The sequence below is a fragment of the Durio zibethinus genome, chromosome 4 (genome assembly GCF_047325235.1).
Source record: "Durio zibethinus cultivar Kanyao isolate XHJ-2024 chromosome 4, ASM4732523v1, whole genome shotgun sequence".
Classification (NCBI taxonomy): Eukaryota; Viridiplantae; Streptophyta; class Magnoliopsida; order Malvales; family Malvaceae; genus Durio; species Durio zibethinus.
The window spans coordinates 3,549,380-3,566,667 of record NC_143165.1 but is presented as its reverse complement, the minus strand read 5'-3'; the positions used below and the strand labels follow the sequence as shown (position 1 = coordinate 3,566,667).

Sequence of the window (17,288 nt, the reverse complement as noted above, 5' to 3'; positions counted from 1 at the left end):
TTTAAATATTTGTTATATTATAAGATTTTTTATTTCTTATATAATAAAATCAAGGTTTTTAAACTTTTTATGTGTAAAATAGTTTTAGATATTTTCAAATTTTTTAATATTTATTATTTTCCTTTTATTCCTTTTTTTACTAATCATAAAGATGTCAAATGGTTGAATGACTAATAACAAGATATAATTTGACACGATATAAACTGTATTTGATATGATTTATTGTTAAATAATTATATTAGATCAAGCATAACACATGTATATGTGTTGTGTTAAACTAAAATATTTTTTGCCCATGAGTCAGTATAACACGATCAAATTAAAGGTTAATTTTAGAGCGTGACATATGAATTAGTATGACATGGCATATAAATTCAAATATTACTTTTTATTTTGTGATAAAATTATATTTATTTTTCACATTTTATTGATAATTAAACCATCTTTAATAAAAATTTTAATTATTTTTATATATTTTTAAATTTAAATAATATAAAAAATTAGAATTTTATATTCAAAGTTTAATGAAACTTATATATATTATATTCAAAATTTAATGAACTTTTATATATATATATATATATATATACACACACACACTTTAAACACAAGCCGTAGTTAAAAATTTTGATCCAGAACCATCTATTAGCACATGGATTAATATCTCAAAACGATGTGCCGGGCCCGACAGCCAATTTGACACCTGTAGAGCCGCTGCAATCTTGTCCTCGCTTCTTTTCCACGCCGCCGCTCCCTCTGTCGCCGGGCAAGTCCGGCTGGCAAGAGCAGTTTCTCTACTCCTTCCTCTGTTACTTATTTTTCTTTTTATAGATTCTTGTTTCCCTTCTACCCCAGGAGGCAGCCACCGCTGTCTCTCCTTCCTTACTCCATTGACAGAATCGGCAACCTGGTTGGCCGTCGCTGATTTCCCTTCCCGTTGTCACCATTGATATGGAAAAAGGCAGGAATTTAAGAGTTTTTTGGTATTGATTTTGCTGCTTTTTGGTAGTTGAAGCAGGGCACTAGCAGATCAATGGCTTTGCTGGGTAGAAAACTCGAGTCCCTATTAGTTTTCACATCTCCTTCATTTGCCCTGCGCAAATCCATCATCGCCCACTCTCAATCTCTCACGCAATCGAACAAGAATGACTCAATCGTCAATGCCATCTCTGATTCATTCAAGAAAACCCGTAACTGGGATACTCTCACCAATGCTTTTTCTTCTGTCCAATTAACCCCTTCTATTGTTCAACAAATACTTATCCAACTAAAGCAACCCGATCATGCAAGATCTGCTCTGAACTTCTTTTACTGGTCGGCGAAGACCCAAAGCTTCCAACATCACATCTATTCTTACTGTATTGCAATTAATATTCTAGTTCGTGCCCAACAACTCTCTGAAGCTAAAATATTGCTCCATTCAGCATTGAAAACAAGTGCATCCGATTCAAAAGGATCCTGCATTGTGGACTCTTTACTTGGTAGTTACAACGTTGTTGGTTCCAGTCCATTGGTGTTTGATTTGCTGGTTCAGGCCTATGCAAAGTTGAGAATGTTTGAGGATGGTTTTGAGGTTTGTTGTTACTTAGAGAAACAGGGGTTCTGTTTGACCTTGTTAAGTTTCAATGCTTTGCTTCATGGGATGCAGAAATCTGGTCAAAATGTGATGGTTTGGAAGGTTTATGAGCACATGATTGAGAAACGAAAATACCCCAACGAAATTACAGTAAGGACAATGATTAGTGCTTTGTGTAAGGAAGGAAAGCTGCAAGTGGTTGTGGATTTGCTGGACAGGATTCATGGCATGAGATGCTCACCAATGGTTATTGTTAATACAAATTTGGTGTTTAAGGTTATAGAAGAAGGCAGAATTGAAGAGGGTATGAAATTATTGAAGAGAATGTTGCAAAAGAACTTACTTCTTGATTCCATTGCTTACTCGTTTGTTGTTTATGCTAAACTGAAGCTTGGGAATTTAGAGTTGGCATGGGAGGTGTATGAAGAAATGCTTAAGAGAGGATTTAATGTCAACTCTTTTCTGTTTTCATCGTTTATAAGAGCATATTGTGAAAGAGGAAGAATTCAAGAAGCAAACAACATGTTGCAAGAGATGGAAAATATGGGTTTGAAGCCATATGATGAAACTTTTAACCATCTAATTGAGGGTTGTGCTAAAGCAGGAGAAATCAAGGCAAGTGCGAAACATTGTGAGGAAATGATTAGGAGGGGACTTGTTCCAAGTTGTTCCACTTTCAATGAAATGGTTAAAGGGCTTTGTGAAAATGGGGATTCAGAGAATGCTAATGCATTGTTAACTCTTGTTTTGGATAAGGGGTTTTCACCTAATGAAATCACATATTCTCATCTTATTGCTGGTTATGGAAAAGAAGGGAATATTCTACAAGTTTTCAAACTCTACTATGAAATGCAGTACAGGTCACTATCACCTGGATTACCAGTTTTTACAGCATTGATTAGAAGTCTCTGTCACTGTGGAAAAGTAGGGGAAGCGGAAAAGTATTTAAGAATAATGAAAGATCGTTCTATATCCTTGAGTGAGGACATATATGAAGCTTTAATTACTGCTCACTTCAGAAAGGGTGACAAAATGAGTGCCGGTGTCCTCCGTAATGAGATGGTTGCCAGAGGAATGAGGCCCCGTAACTAGGGGACTTATATAGTAATTAAGTTATATGACTTTTAGCCGCTAGGAAGGGCTGGTGGTTTATGATTTATAGCCAATGTCAAAACCAAGAGTTTTGGATGGCAAAGGGCCGGTTGTGGAGTTTCTTTGCCTGTTACCAATAGACCAAATTTCATTTTTTTTTAATCTTGAATTAAGGTGAGAAAAAAAATTGAAAATTGATTTGCAATTGTATGTTTATTTGGGATAAGTTTTTTTTTTTAATTTAATTCAAATTAAATTCGGATATTAAATATATGTATATTAAATTCGAATCATATTTTGAATTGAAAAATAACAAATACAAAAAAACTTAAATAGAATCTTATTATACATTTTTAATAGTTTTATATATATTTTAGATTTTTGTAAAATAAAAATAATTATTTTATACTTAAATTTATTTAAATATATTAAAAATTATATTAAAATAATAATATAAAAAATAAAATAAAATAAAATTTTAAAAAATCAATGAATAAAATGAAATCAGTAGGATTTGATTCAAAAGAATTTGATTCGAATTGAATCGAATTATAAAAATATTTTGTTTGAATTTTGGATTGAGTTTTAAGAAATCATAATTTTATATATTAACCAAAAAAATTAAATTGAATTTGATTTTATTCGAATCATTATCACCTCTATCCTAAACTTGTCTTGCATCCAAACTAGGTTATGAACTTTAGTACTTCGAGAAAATATATGAATAACTTGCACTTGACTTTGTTTGATTAAAATATTTGGAATTTTTATATTATTTTAATTTAATTTTCATATAATAATTTTTTATTGTAAATTAATTCTCAATATATTATACTATTAAGTTAATCTTGTTAATTATTATTAAATAATAAATTTATTAATATAATTTTAAACTAAAAAAGGAACAAACATATATATATATATATATATATATTTATATGCATACCAATGGACGGGACGGAGACTTGTTTACCAACCCTTGCCCGTATACACCCTGTCTTGCCTTGATCCTTGATTTTCGACAAAAAATTTTGGTCGAGATGAAACGGAATAGGTCAAGTGTATAGGTTATTTGGTCATTTCTTATTTTTGTGAATTACTCAAAGATGAAGCTCTTACCATTTTTTTGCAAATTCATTTAATTTTCTTCTTTCGTTACTTAGTTTTTATTATAAAGGTGTCACACAGTTTATATATATATATATTTTAAAAAAATTGTTTTACAATTTATTGATAAAATTAGATGTGATTATAGTATTAACATAGATGTATTAAGATATTTTTAGGTTTCATATCAACCAAAAGCTAATGGAACTAGAAATTTAAATTACGGTCGCGGACATATTTTTAATCACGTTACGTTTATCGTGGTTGTGAATATAACGAATATTATCATGGTTATTAAGATTATTGCGATCGTAATTTTTTTTTAAATTTGCATAATTTGTTAATTTGTATGATTCTATTTTTGTTGGTTATTTATAAATCAAATATTGATATAATTAAAAAAAATTGAAGCATTTGTCGGTTACTAGCATTTTGAAGGATGCTCATTAATGTCTAATTAGGCATGTTTATATATTAGAAAAGAACTTGCAAATTCAATATTCTAAAGGCACCAATACATGCATATGTTTAATTTCATTTTGCCATATATTACAAAATTGAACTGAATGTGATGGACTTTTCTTTCATATCCATATAAGAAAGATATGGACTATGGAGATAGAATGCTATCATTCAATTAATACATTATTGATTAAAGACAATGAAGGTATTTTTGCTTCTTGTACCCAAAAAATGGCTTTTTGTAGGTTGTTTAAATAAAAAGTGAACAAGTTTATGAGGTTTTTAATAGTTCACGACAATAGTAAGGATGTGGCTAGTTATATACTATATTAATATATAGGCTTAGATAATAATATTGGTTTGTAAAAGTTGTAAGCCTTAGGATTAGCCAATTAATGATTTAACCAATGCAATTTTATCAATAATTTTGCATGAAATATGAGCAGAACTCATATTATAGTTATTGTTTATACTATTTTATTAAAATGATTCTTTAGATTCATGTTTCATGACTTGCATTGATATGGTGATCTACATATGAATATATTAGTCACCAAATGATTATGAAAGTATTTGAAATTGGAGTTAAATATACTATGGACTCTTATTGGAGTCAAATAATATTGGTTTGTGAAAGTCATAAGCCTTAGGGTTAGCCAATTAATGATTTAACCAATGCAAATTTATCAAGAATTTTTGCATAAAATATGAGCAGAACTCATATTATAGTTATTGTTTATACTATTTGATGAAAATGATTCTTTAGATTCCTGTTTCATGACTTGCATTGATATGGTGATCTAGATATGAATATATTAGTCACAAAATGATTGTGAAAGTATTTGAAATTGGAGTTAAATATACTATAGACTCTTATTGTTTATAGGCATATTAGTCCTATGAGTAAAGTTTGAATTTATTATATATTCGAAAATGTTATGACCAATTAAAAGTGATAAATAATAGAGATATATAGGTTACACAATGATGGAGAAATAAAGTTCTCATAAAATTTTGAAATCAAGTTTAGAGGTTTCAATAATTATGAACTTGAAATTGGCCATTGGGTAATTATTATATGCATTGAAAACTCATGATAACATTAGAGATAGTTGGTTTTCACTAAAAGCCATCATTATAAATGAGATAATTTTAATAGCCAAATCTACATGATTTGTAGGTATAATGTGGATTATTATAATTGGGCTTAGAATAGCTATAAACTAAAATTGATGCCACAATCTTGATTACATTGTGGTAATTTTTATTATGTATATGGTCTATTTCATGGATTGTACAAATGATTTATCATTTATGATTTTATATAGTGAAAATTTCAAAGTATATTTACTTTGGAAGCCATGAGTGATTCAAAGATCTTATGAATTTGAAAACTTTTATAATAGCAAAAAGAAATGGTATTTGATCCATTTGGGTGATGAAAATAGTTTTGTTTATGGTAATAAAAAATTATTAATAGTGTTCATGATGAAATAGATTCATATAAATATTTATGAATTGACATAAAAATCTTAAAAGGAGACTATAGAAGCATGATTATATTTGAAATTTGTTTATTGATGTAAACTCTTATATTTAGTTAAAATATAAAAATTTTGAAACTATTATTGAAATATTAAGATATCAGCTAATTATCTTTCACTAAGGGTAAATTGGAGGCCTCCTATTTAAAAAAAAAAAAACTACCAAATAGTGAAAAGATAAAAGAAATGGCAACTTGATTAAGTATATATGATATCTTGATAATTGAATGATATATTCTTTAATAAAAGAATGCATACTTGCATATGGTGGGGGTAATAAGAATCAAAAGAAATAAAATTACCACCATACTATTGTAAGATTTTAGTATAATTTTATGAGCAAATTATACAAGCTAATAAGTTTAAACACTTATTAAAGTAAAGTCATAAAAAGGTCCTTCAAAATCTTAAAAGGACTAAAATCATTTGGTTTATTCATTGAGTTTATCCAATTGTACTAGAAGTATAGTTGTATTAAAAATGTATAAAAGGATGAAAATAGAATGGTTGAAATTAATAAATATAGAGTTGTGGCCACAACCAAAACCAACTATTTCTTAAAATGATAAGAATGAGGCAAGAATGTCTAGAGCATATAAATGATATGCAAAATAAAAAAGTTTGGATATATTAGCCTGAAGTGATTATATTAGAGATTCAATCTCAAGTGAGAGTAATTACCATAAAAGAAAATTGAATTTCAGGATATTTGGTTAGTAGTACTACAAGTAGAATGGATTTAAACCCTTGCTATTAGACTCCAATAATGGATACCAACTTTGAATTAGTAACCTCTAATTACAAAGTTTAATGGGTAAAAACAAGTTATTGTTATGTGTATGTTAAACACTAGTAAAATCCATTCAAATTTTAGAAGCTAGTGTGATCTATTACGTGAGGAGAATGAGTTTTTATACTCTTAATGGAGTTTTAAATGTCTAAAGCAATGGAGATATAATGAAAATTCTACATATATAAACATAGAAATGGTGCCGCTTCAACAAGAAGAATTAAAATTTCTCTTATAAATGTCTATGAATAGGATAAACACATGACCATAATAGTGTTAAAAGCGGTTATAAATTTCTAACAAAAGAATAAATAAGTATTATGTGTTTTATATCTTCAACTCTAACACTAGGAGTTGAGGTTTAATCTGCGAATACAATCAATTTCGTTAAAATTCTAAGATATATACACTAATTGAAGATTTAAATCGAGAGATACCTTGCATGTAGTTCTCAATCGATCCTTAAAGAACGCTTTGCTAATTTTATTGATTTCTTCACATATGCTAACCGATATATCAGTTCCTTGCATGTAATACATTGGAATGGCATTGACAACAGATTTCAGAATCGTAGTTCTCCAAGCAAATGAAAGCAGATTGGCTTTCCAGCCAGAGAGTTTTTGCGTGATTTTGTCAACAATGAATCTTTAGTTGCTTGCTTTCCGTTTATCGAACAGAGGAAATCCCAAATACTTACCAAGATCCAAAAGAATAAGAGATTCCCATAATTTTGCTGAGAGTATCCATCATTGCACCTTCCATATTCTAGGAAATGAACAATGTCGACTTGACAAGATTGATGGTTTGCCTAAAGATTCGACAAAAATCCCTTAGAACATTCTGCATTGCATGGCAAGTTTTCTTAGTAGCTTTTTCCATGAGGATAAGGTCATCGATAAAAAAAATACGTGAGAGAGTTTAGGACCTATCCTAGAAAGTTGGATGGGTTCCCAATTTTGGTTTTCGTAATCCTCCAAAATTTTAAGATACAAGTATTCCATGCAAAGAAAAAAAAATGTAGGGTTGGATTTAAAACTTTGTTCCCCGTTGATAAGGGCAGTCATGCTGGTAGATGAGATACAAGATATCATCAGATTGATCCAATCCTGTGGGAAATTGAAGAAATACAACCATGAGGCCTTGCTTCCCTTTTTTCTTTTTGAAAGAGTGGATGACCTCTTGGGCAATAATCACATTATCGTGAGCTCTTCTTCCAGGAACGAAGCCAGACTGGAGGGGATGGTTGATGCGTGCAAGACATGGCCTAATTCTATTGATAAGGATTTTGGTAATAACCTTGTAAATAGTATTACAAAGGCTAAGGGTCGGAATTAATTAATGCTTTCGGGGTTCTGAAGCTTTGGAATCAAGCAAATAAAACATTCAATGATCTCAGCAGGGATATGATAAGCCGAAAAACTGTGATCAATAAAATGAAAGATGGATCGACCAACAATGTTCCAACACTTTTGGAAGAAAATAGGATGGAGGCCGGCTGGGTCCGGGGCCTTGAGGGGCTTCATGCTGGAAATGGCTTTAAACACTTCAAGGCGAGTAATCGGGGAAGTGAGTCAAGTCAGGTCATTATCATTAAGTAGGTTGGTGAAGTGACTACTGAGAGAGGAGTGTAAATTGCTGGTGTCCAAAGAAGTAGAATAAAGCATGTCGAAATGCTTCGAAACAAAGGTTTTAATCCCCACTCTATCATTAATCCAATTGTCGAACGCGTCTTTTAGAGCAAGAATTTTGTTTTTTCGTCTATGCTGAATGGTAGTCATGTGATAGAATCTTGTATTACGATCACCATCCATGATCCAATCCACTCTTGACTTAAGAGCCCAAATCTCTTTTTCAAGTTTGAGAATATGTTGATATTCATTCATCAATGATTCTTCCAATTGTTGCAGCCATGCATTGGCGGCAGAACTAAGAGATCGCTGTATTCCATCAAGTCGAGCACGTATCCTTCTTTTCGTGTAAAAGATATTTCCAAAAGTATGTTTATTTCATGAGGTAATGCTATCTCTAAAGTTCGGGATAGCTTTAAGGAGGGAATTATGCATCTGGCTCTAAATGTTCTCGACAATTTGATTAAACTCCATGAAAACCAAATAGTTTCAAACTTGAAAAGGCGCGGGCCGAATTTTGGCATTCTGGGATTGGTATCCAACAGAACAGGATTGTGATCAGAATGGACCCGAGTCAAGTGGAACACAATGGAGTTGGGGAAAATGGCCTTCCAATCACAGTTAGCCCAAGCCCTATCCAATCTCTCACGTATGATTTGGCCGAAGTGGTTTTTGTTAGTCCAAGTAAACCGTTGTCTGAGCAAAGGCCGAGAGATTTTCCCAAAGGAGGAGTCTTATGGCAACACGAGGACGAGCATAAATAGCAGATAACATCTAATTAAACAAAAGCACAAGAAGAAACAGAAGCATGAATAGAAGAAACAGAAGTTACCTGGACAGTGGCATGAATGAATTGGGAGGAGTGTTGAAGGATGTTGACTGAAACTTCAGCAGAGTGCCAAAGGAGTCAGATACCACCTGAGAAACCTTCAACATCAACCTGAAAAGTTTTGTCGAATCCTAGCAAGTTGCGTACTCTTTCAGCATTCTCCCCTGCAATTCTAGTTTCAGTAATAATCACAATACTAGGGTTATTAATTCCCATCAGATCCATAAAGGTTTGCCGAAAGTTTCGGTTTCCAGCACCCCTTGCATTCCAAAGAAGGCACCTCATAGGAAAGACTTCAAGCAATGTTTGGTTTAGAAGCAAGTTGGCTAGCTTCACGAAGACCTGGATCTTTCCCTTCGGCATCTTGCATATCAAGTTCGCTGCATGATGGTGGTCTGGCATGCAAAGTAGGGAGTACTTCCCCTTCTCTTCCCTTATCTTCTGAGTGAACTTGAGGACAAATCTGACAGGATTTATCAACGGGGGGTCTTCAGCAATAGTGCTGCATTTATGTCTTCTAATAGATTTAGTCTCCTCACTGTGTCTAGGAAGACTTGGGTTAGTGCCATGCCCGTGTGGGGTGAAAAAGGTTCCAAATGCTGGGGGATGAACATTTGTTATTGACTGTTTACCAAGTGTGGGGAGGGTTGTGGGTTGTCCGTGATCCAATCCACTCTTGACTTAAGATTCTATCACATGTTTAGTAGCAAATAGTTGAGCTCATAGAAGGAAGTGACTAATAAATGAGATCAAGAAAAAATCTCATATAATCCAAAATAATGTATGTGTGTCGATAATACACTTTTGTGTCGATCGACACAAGGTAGTTTCGTTCGACTCAAGCTTTCTTTGCCTGCTTGAATAAGATTTGTTTATTCATTAAGTTAAAATCGAGTTAATGCAATCCAATTTTAAGGGCTTAAAATTTGACACTTATAAATGTGATCAGTCCCATTTAGCTCACTTAAATTTTGCTTTACATTTTGCCTCATGTTGTGATTCGAGTGTTTCTTATAAATGTCAAACTCAGAGGGGGATGGTTATACAAACCAGAGGAGGCCTTGGCCTACCTAAAAAAATTTTAAAAACCTTTGGTACCACAAAGCAGAGGTGGATGGTTAAACAAGTTAAAAGAGGTCTTTGGCCCCCAAAATTTTAAGACTCGTATTTGTTGAGGAAATCAAATAATTTATTAGCTTTATTCTCGGTGTGTATGCATTATGCTCGGTTGACTCAGTTAAACCAGCTATTGGAATGGCATATGCATGGAAGATCGATAAAAATGTATTGTAGAGATATTTTTTGGGTAGCTAAAATCTATTGATTGGTTGGGAGTCGCATTAAAATTTTTGTTTATTTATTATAATAATAAATTATTACTTAAAAACCCTTAAAATCAAGAGATTTATTATAAGAATTAAAAAGCATAATCACCTTCAATCACAATCACCTCAATTTAACAAAAGTTAAATTCATTTTTTAATTTCTTATCAAAAGTCAAATTGACTTTGTAATTTCTTAATAAGACTCTAAATCTACAGTCAAATATCAAACATGTTTTTTTTTTTCTTTTTAATCAAACGTTTCTAATGATATATTTTATTTTATTTTTTGTTTTTAGGAAAAATAGGTTATTTAGTAATTGGTTTGTTTGTATTTTTTAAAAAATCATTCACGATTTTAAGTAAAATTATTTATTTGATGTATTATGTTTCTTTGTACATTTGTTTATAAATTGATAAAATTTATATTTTTGTAAGGTATTTTTAGTAAATTTCTTGTATATATATTTATTTATATTAAATATATATAGTAAGATACAAATGAAAAAAAAATTAGTATAATATTAATTCACTCCCTTTAGGGGTGTAAATGATATATTAATACTCATAAGCTATTGTGGTTCGATTCAAATAAAATTTAAATTCGGCTTAGTTATTATCGAGTCGAATTCGAGCAACTCGACTTATCAATCGAGTCGAGTTTGAGAATTTTTGTACTTGGCTTTTATAGTCGATTAGAGTAATTTTAGAGCCTAATCGAGTTTTTATATTTTAATATATTTTTATTATTTAAATTAATAAAATATCTTAAACTCGAGTTAGAGTTCAAGTATAAATAATTGAGTTTTTATCGAATATAAAAATTGAGTTTATTTTTACATATTAATCGAACCTAATCAAATAAATTCGAGTAACTCAATTATTATTTCCAATTGAGTTTAAGCTAAAAAAAATAACTCAATCGTATTCAAGCCAAATTTCAAATCTCAAATTTGGAGTCAAATTCAAGCTCAAACTTAATATTGTATCAGATTGAATTCGATCAATTATACCTATATCTCCTTTATAATTAAATGTCAATATTCACTACTGATCAAGCTTGTTTGTGAGTTATTTAAAGCTTGGTAACTGAAGTTTCACTAGACTTTACTTTCAAAGTTGTCCGCATTTCCTTCATAGTATCATGCTTTTTGATTTCATGCATGATAACATTCTTTATACTGATAAGCAATGTAATAGATAGTGAAATTCTTTTTCAAGTTTCATAAGCCTCCGATCACTTCTAGATTGGACAGTATTCCGTTCTGTTGGTTCTTCAATGATATTGTGGAGAACTTCAAGATCCTCTTATCCCTCTTGCGCATACTAAATTTTCATACTCCGTATCTCATAATTATTTTCATTCAATTTTACATTTATGTTCAATGATAATTATCCATATAGTATATAGAGTCAAAAGTTCACTAAGTTTCGTAATTATCATCCATTTCAAAACATTTAACTATAACTAATTTGTTTTATTTTGTAAAATTTATCATAGAAGGTGACTCAAATTTTAAATACCTCAAAACTCCCACTTAGTGCAAAATTATATTTAGAATAGCAAACCATAACATAAATAGATAAAATTCACAAAAAAATATTTACATAAACTAGTCTCATGAAATAAAAACATGAACATACTAAAAATATAAACCAATGTCATAAGAAAAAAAAAATGAAATAAACATTTACTAAACTACATTTATAAAGAAATAACTAATCACATCGCATGACCTTTTTAATGCCGATATTAAGGGATAGTTTGTCCCTTTTTCTCATATTTTTTCACAAAAAAATTTTATTAAAATTGAATGACACGTATGATGGAGAATCCCGATCTTTGACATCCAAAAACCACGAATTTTTTTTTAAGTTTTTAATTTGTCTTAAATTTTTTATTTTACTATTTATCTGACTGAAAAGAACATTACGCATATAAAATTTTTCGAACTCGCAACCTTCAAATACTATCTTCCATAATATATCAATTGATTTAAAAATCAATCAATAATATTCTTTTTTTGTCTAAAAGTGAAAAGTGTATCCTTTGATATTAAATATATGTTACAATCACTCCTCAAATAGTAACTCAAAATTAACTCTTAAATGTTCTCGTTAACAGAAATGGTATGTTTTACTGTATCATCATAATTAGGACCCATTTGATAATCAGTCAAAACTTAAGCAAATTACCTGCTCTTTAAAATTGTGCTTGTATCCTGATAACAATAAGGGTTCAGACAATGGTTTCATGATTTTCTGTAATAAATAAAAAAAGAGTTTTAATAAACATATATATATATATATGTATACATAATACAAGTTTCATAGTGATTACAAATAAATTTTAATCAGATTTTTTATTATATAGATTATAGACTCCTAAAGCAAAAAAAATATATATATTTTGGACCTATAAATTATATTTTTTTAAGAAAACAAAAAAATTTATTATATATATTTTTTAAATGATTATTTTTTTTATTTTGTATAAATATTCTCAACTTAAAATAAAATTTTGGATCCAAATAATAGTGGTATCACTAAAAAATACGATTTGCAATGGCAATTTGTGTGACCTTCAACGTCATCCATACATATTTCGGTAGGTTTTGAGAACATGCCAAAATAATTGACAACATGCCAACGATCATCTAATATCAATAAACCTAAAACAACAATTTTTATGACAAATGCATATAATTTATAGGTAACAATTTTCATGGCAAATAATTACATGTAATTCACACCTAATCCTATAGGCTAAACATACATCATATTTACATAAAAATTAAGCCTTAAGAACTCTGATACCAAAAAAGGATATTGCTATAAATAGAAATTGAAGAATGAAATACAGTTACAAAATTGAATGTAAGACAATTGGCTTGAATCACATGTCAATAACAAATTAAATCAAACGAATGAAATTTCACTAAGAATCTCACTTGATCCCCATGACAAGGCCAAACACAAGACTTTTCAAAACATTTTAAAGAGGCTTAGAATACAACAGCATAACTGAAAAGTTCTTCTATCCTGGTGTGAAAAAGAAGTTATATTCCAAAACTAGGATTCCTTTCATACTTAAAATTTTCTATATCTAAAATCAGCAGAGTTTGAATTTCATTACCAACAATTTTTTTTTATTCCAAAGCTGCGACCTTTTATGTATCGAAAAAAAAAAATTCAACCACTCCCCTCCAATAAGGCATGAGATGTTGGTGATACTTGGCAATGATGTCAACTCAAGACACAATATAATAGTATTAAAGAAAAGAAGGAACGAAAACAAAGTGTTTACTGCTAGGATCAGAACAACATTATCCATGCTTTCTTAATTGATTATATAGTAAACCATTGTGCTTTTGGGTAAGTGGAGCAGTTGTATTTTCACTTATATCTCTAGAGCTGTATCCAAATTTTCCCAATATAAGGAGAGTGATACACCTTCTTTCTCTTCCAAGCAATCGCTTGTTGGAGCAAAAATGTCGACCAACCTTCGAACAGATTCATCAGACTACCGAACGGAGCTTCTTTCACCTGCTCCAGCTGGAGAGGATGTGACTATGGCAAGTGAACAATATTGGCGACTCAGCATGGATAAGTTTCACCTTCCAGAGAGACGCATGGATTCTTCATATTTTAGCCTTGGATATTTTCTCAAGGCCTCAAGTAAGCTATTCCAGTGTTATTTATGCTCTTAATTACTTTGCCTCATCGATCTTCCTAAGTTTTTGTACCAGTTTCTCAGACTATCATGCATAAACTTAATAGTTAGTCGATAGTTGCAGTCGCGTGACCTATTGATAAAATATTAGGCTCTTAATTCTCAAGTGTCAATAAACTTAATATTTACACTTTGCAATTGTTTACCTTTTCAGGGACACAGAGAAAAATTTCAGAGTATTACAATAGGCAGGAAAAGCTTCTCAAAGGGTTCAATGAAGTGGACGCATTTAATGAATTAGGCATTTTGCCAGGGAGTTTGACTGAGGTTTGTTTCCATGCATTTTCATTTGAATTTTGTTTGATGAAATGGGCTGTTTGAGAGGAACTACGTAACGTTATGATGCAAAATTTATTCCAGGGGGAAATGAAGCAGCTAGCAAGAAGTGAGAGGGCGGCAATATATGCATCTAATGCAGCGAATTTGGTGCTTTTCTTGGCAAAAGTTTATGCTTCTGTTGAGAGTAGATCATTGGCAGTCATAGCATCAACCTTGGACTCTTTACTGGATCTCTTGTCAGGCTTTATTTTGTGGTTTACTGCTTATGCAATGAGAAAACCAAATCAGTATCGGTACCCTATTGGCAAAAATAGGATGCAGCCTGTTGTAAGTTTTTTTTTTTTCCTGGAAAAACTTGCATTGAAATTTATTTATGGCTACCAATGCACTAAAGACATGGCAAATATTTAATTGGTACTTAAAGTTTTCATCTAAGCGTATGCTACGTGGTGATCAATGTAAAAACCAAAATAATCTGTGTTCTCTAATTATATTACCTTGTTTGATGCCAATATAAGAATTTTATAGGGCAGTGATTTTAAATAACTGAAATGATAAAATCACTGTTTTGGGAAATTATTGAATTCCTATTCAAAAGGATAAGAAAATTCTATAATTATGAGAAAATAATTTTTAATTTTATTTTCTTATTAATTTACTTTGACAATAACGAGAATAAATACATGATTCTCAACATATTATTCATTCAATAATACTAAATTTTTTAATTTCTTTTTGTAAGGTTATTTAGGATATATATTTTGTACCAGGTGATTTTTTTTATATAATACAAAATACATGATTTAAAATTATTAATGACTTATAATATTATATCAAATTTTATAATTTAAGATCATTAGTGATCAAATCACCTTAATCATCTTATCACTACGATAATTAGATTACTATATCAAGTCCTAAACTTCCTCCATAAATTATCATAAACTATAAATAAAAAAATGAATATCCAAGTAATGGTTCACTGTCAAAGTCATATAAAAATTATATAATTTCAAGCAACGTCATCTATCATGCAATCCGAGATCATCAAAGTAGTTAGGCAGTAGCATGATGTTGGGGTCTCTCTCTGTATTTTTTATTCTGTAACTTTTAACTTTGTATGAATTGTGCAGGGAATTGTTGTTTTTGCATCAGTAATGACTACTCTGGGATTGCAAATATTGTTTGAATCAGGTCGAGAACTGATTATCAAGGTACGTGTAATTAAGCACCAATTAAGAAGCATGCAGTAACTACTCCAAGTGAAGTATCAACAAATGACCACTGATTACAAATTGCAGGCACAACCTGAAAGGGATCATGAAAAGGAAAAATGGATGATTGGGATTATGGTATCAGCGACAGTGGTAAAATTGGTGCTCACTGTTTATTGTCGCAGATTTGAAAACGAAATCGTGAGGGCATATGCTCAAGATCATTTCTTCGACGTCATTACTAACTCTATTGGACTGGGAACTGCTGTTTTAGCTATCCAATTCTACTGGTGGATTGATCCTCTCGGGGCAATTCTTGTAAGTTCATTATAAATACGTCCAATTTTATTTGATTTGTTAATTAAATTTATACAAACGGTTCTCATAAGTCGCATATAACTTATTTAAAGCCAAACTTTTGTCTTCACATTCATTTTTAAAAATTTTAGAGGTAATAACGGATCAAACTAAGTTCTACTGACATTGTTAAATGTAAAGTTCGAATCTGATTATAACTCGTATATGCTCATTCAATAACATTCATTTATTTTTTAAAACTATTTTTTTAAAATATTATTAAAAAATTGAAAGAAATTTTCAATATTTTAATCTTTTCAAATATATTTTAAATTTTAAATAAAATAATCTTTGACTAATAAAATAATATCTCGATCATGTCGGATCGAACCAAAGGCGACTTCATCCCTTTAACAATATTTGAAAAATGAAAAATTTTAAAAGAAAAATTTTCTGTACACTGTCAAAAAAATTTTATGGACACTCTTTTATTTATATATATATATATATATATATATATTATAAGTGGATATTTTCAAAATAAATTTTTAAATGCCTCACTAGTCCAAACTCAAAAACTCTTTATTTAAAGCCTGTCTAAAGTCAAACCAAGCTTGCAGACTTGGATTACCATCGGACCCATGAACAAGTCTACTCTACTCAAGTATAAACCTAACACAACATAAGCTAATGACAATGATGAAGTGTATATCTATGGTGCAGATAGCATTGTACACAATGGGGAATTGGGCAAAGACAGTGATGGATAACGTGTGGGCACTAGTCGGGAGAACAGCACCGCCAGAGTATATAGCGAAGCTGACATACTTAATTTGGAACCACCGTGAAGAGATTAGTCACATCGAGACTGTTAAAGCATACACATTTGGTTCTCACTACTTTGTGGAGGTTCACATAGTTTTGCCTGAGGACATGTCCCTTGGCCAAGCTCATAATATTGGACAGACTCTTGAAGATAAGCTGGAGCAACTTCCTGAAGTAGAACGAGCTTTTGTTCATGTGGATTTTGATATCATTCATCGGCGAGAGAACAAGCCAAAGGCGGCATGATTTTCAACGAAAACAATTCATTCTATGGCTATTACAACTTTTATGTTATCAAGGGACCTGTCAAAAACAACTTCTTGTTTGTTGCTATTTATCTAAACAATGAGGAATAATTTGAGTGAAACTTTATTAAAATGAGATATTTATAAATTAACTAGTGAATTACCCATCGCTACAGTATTAAGGGAATTGAGAAAAAAAGCTAAACGGTTTTTTTTTTCATTTATTTTAATTAATAAGGATTTCGTTATTGAATTTTTAAAAATTATTTTAAGTGGATATGTCCACCTCATTTTGAAATTTGGGTTCAAATTTTTTTCAATAAAAATTAATTTATTTACAAAATA

At 30.6% G+C, this 17,288-nt stretch overlaps 2 protein-coding genes across 2 annotated transcripts; both read left to right on the top strand.

Annotated features, from left to right (window-relative positions):
- The first annotated feature begins 578 nt into the window (after positions 1 to 578).
- LOC111288579 (Pentatricopeptide repeat (PPR) superfamily protein) lies at positions 579 to 2,873 on the top strand. The gene has a single exon (XM_022879522.2). The coding sequence runs from the start codon at positions 1,034 to 1,036 to the stop codon at positions 2,666 to 2,668; it is 1,635 nt and encodes a 544-aa protein (XP_022735257.2). The 5' UTR covers positions 579 to 1,033; the 3' UTR covers positions 2,669 to 2,873.
- A 10,668-nt stretch (positions 2,874 to 13,541) lies between these two features.
- Positions 13,542 to 16,944, top strand: LOC111288054 (metal tolerance protein 9-like). The gene is made up of 6 exons (XM_022878805.2): positions 13,542 to 14,028; positions 14,238 to 14,350; positions 14,444 to 14,689; positions 15,496 to 15,576; positions 15,664 to 15,894; positions 16,597 to 16,944. The coding sequence occupies exons 1-6, from the start codon at positions 13,842 to 13,844 to the stop codon at positions 16,942 to 16,944; spliced, it is 1,206 nt and encodes a 401-aa protein (XP_022734540.1). The 5' UTR covers positions 13,542 to 13,841.
- The last annotated feature ends 344 nt before the right edge of the window (positions 16,945 to 17,288 follow it).

Excerpts from the sequence above, each read along its gene's own strand:
- LOC111288579 (XM_022879522.2), top strand. The coding sequence starts at position 1,034 with ATGGCTTTGCTGGGTAGAAAACTCGAGTCCCTATTAGTTTTCACATCT.
- LOC111288054 (XM_022878805.2), top strand. The coding sequence starts at position 13,842 with ATGTCGACCAACCTTCGAACAGATTCATCAGACTACCGAACGGAGCTT. Across the intron at positions 14,029-14,237 it reads ATATTTTCTCAAGGCCTCAA|GGACACAGAGAAAAATTTCA; the intron begins GTAAGCTATTCC and ends TTACCTTTTCAG. Across the intron at positions 15,577-15,663 it reads GTCGAGAACTGATTATCAAG|GCACAACCTGAAAGGGATCA; the intron begins GTACGTGTAATT and ends TACAAATTGCAG.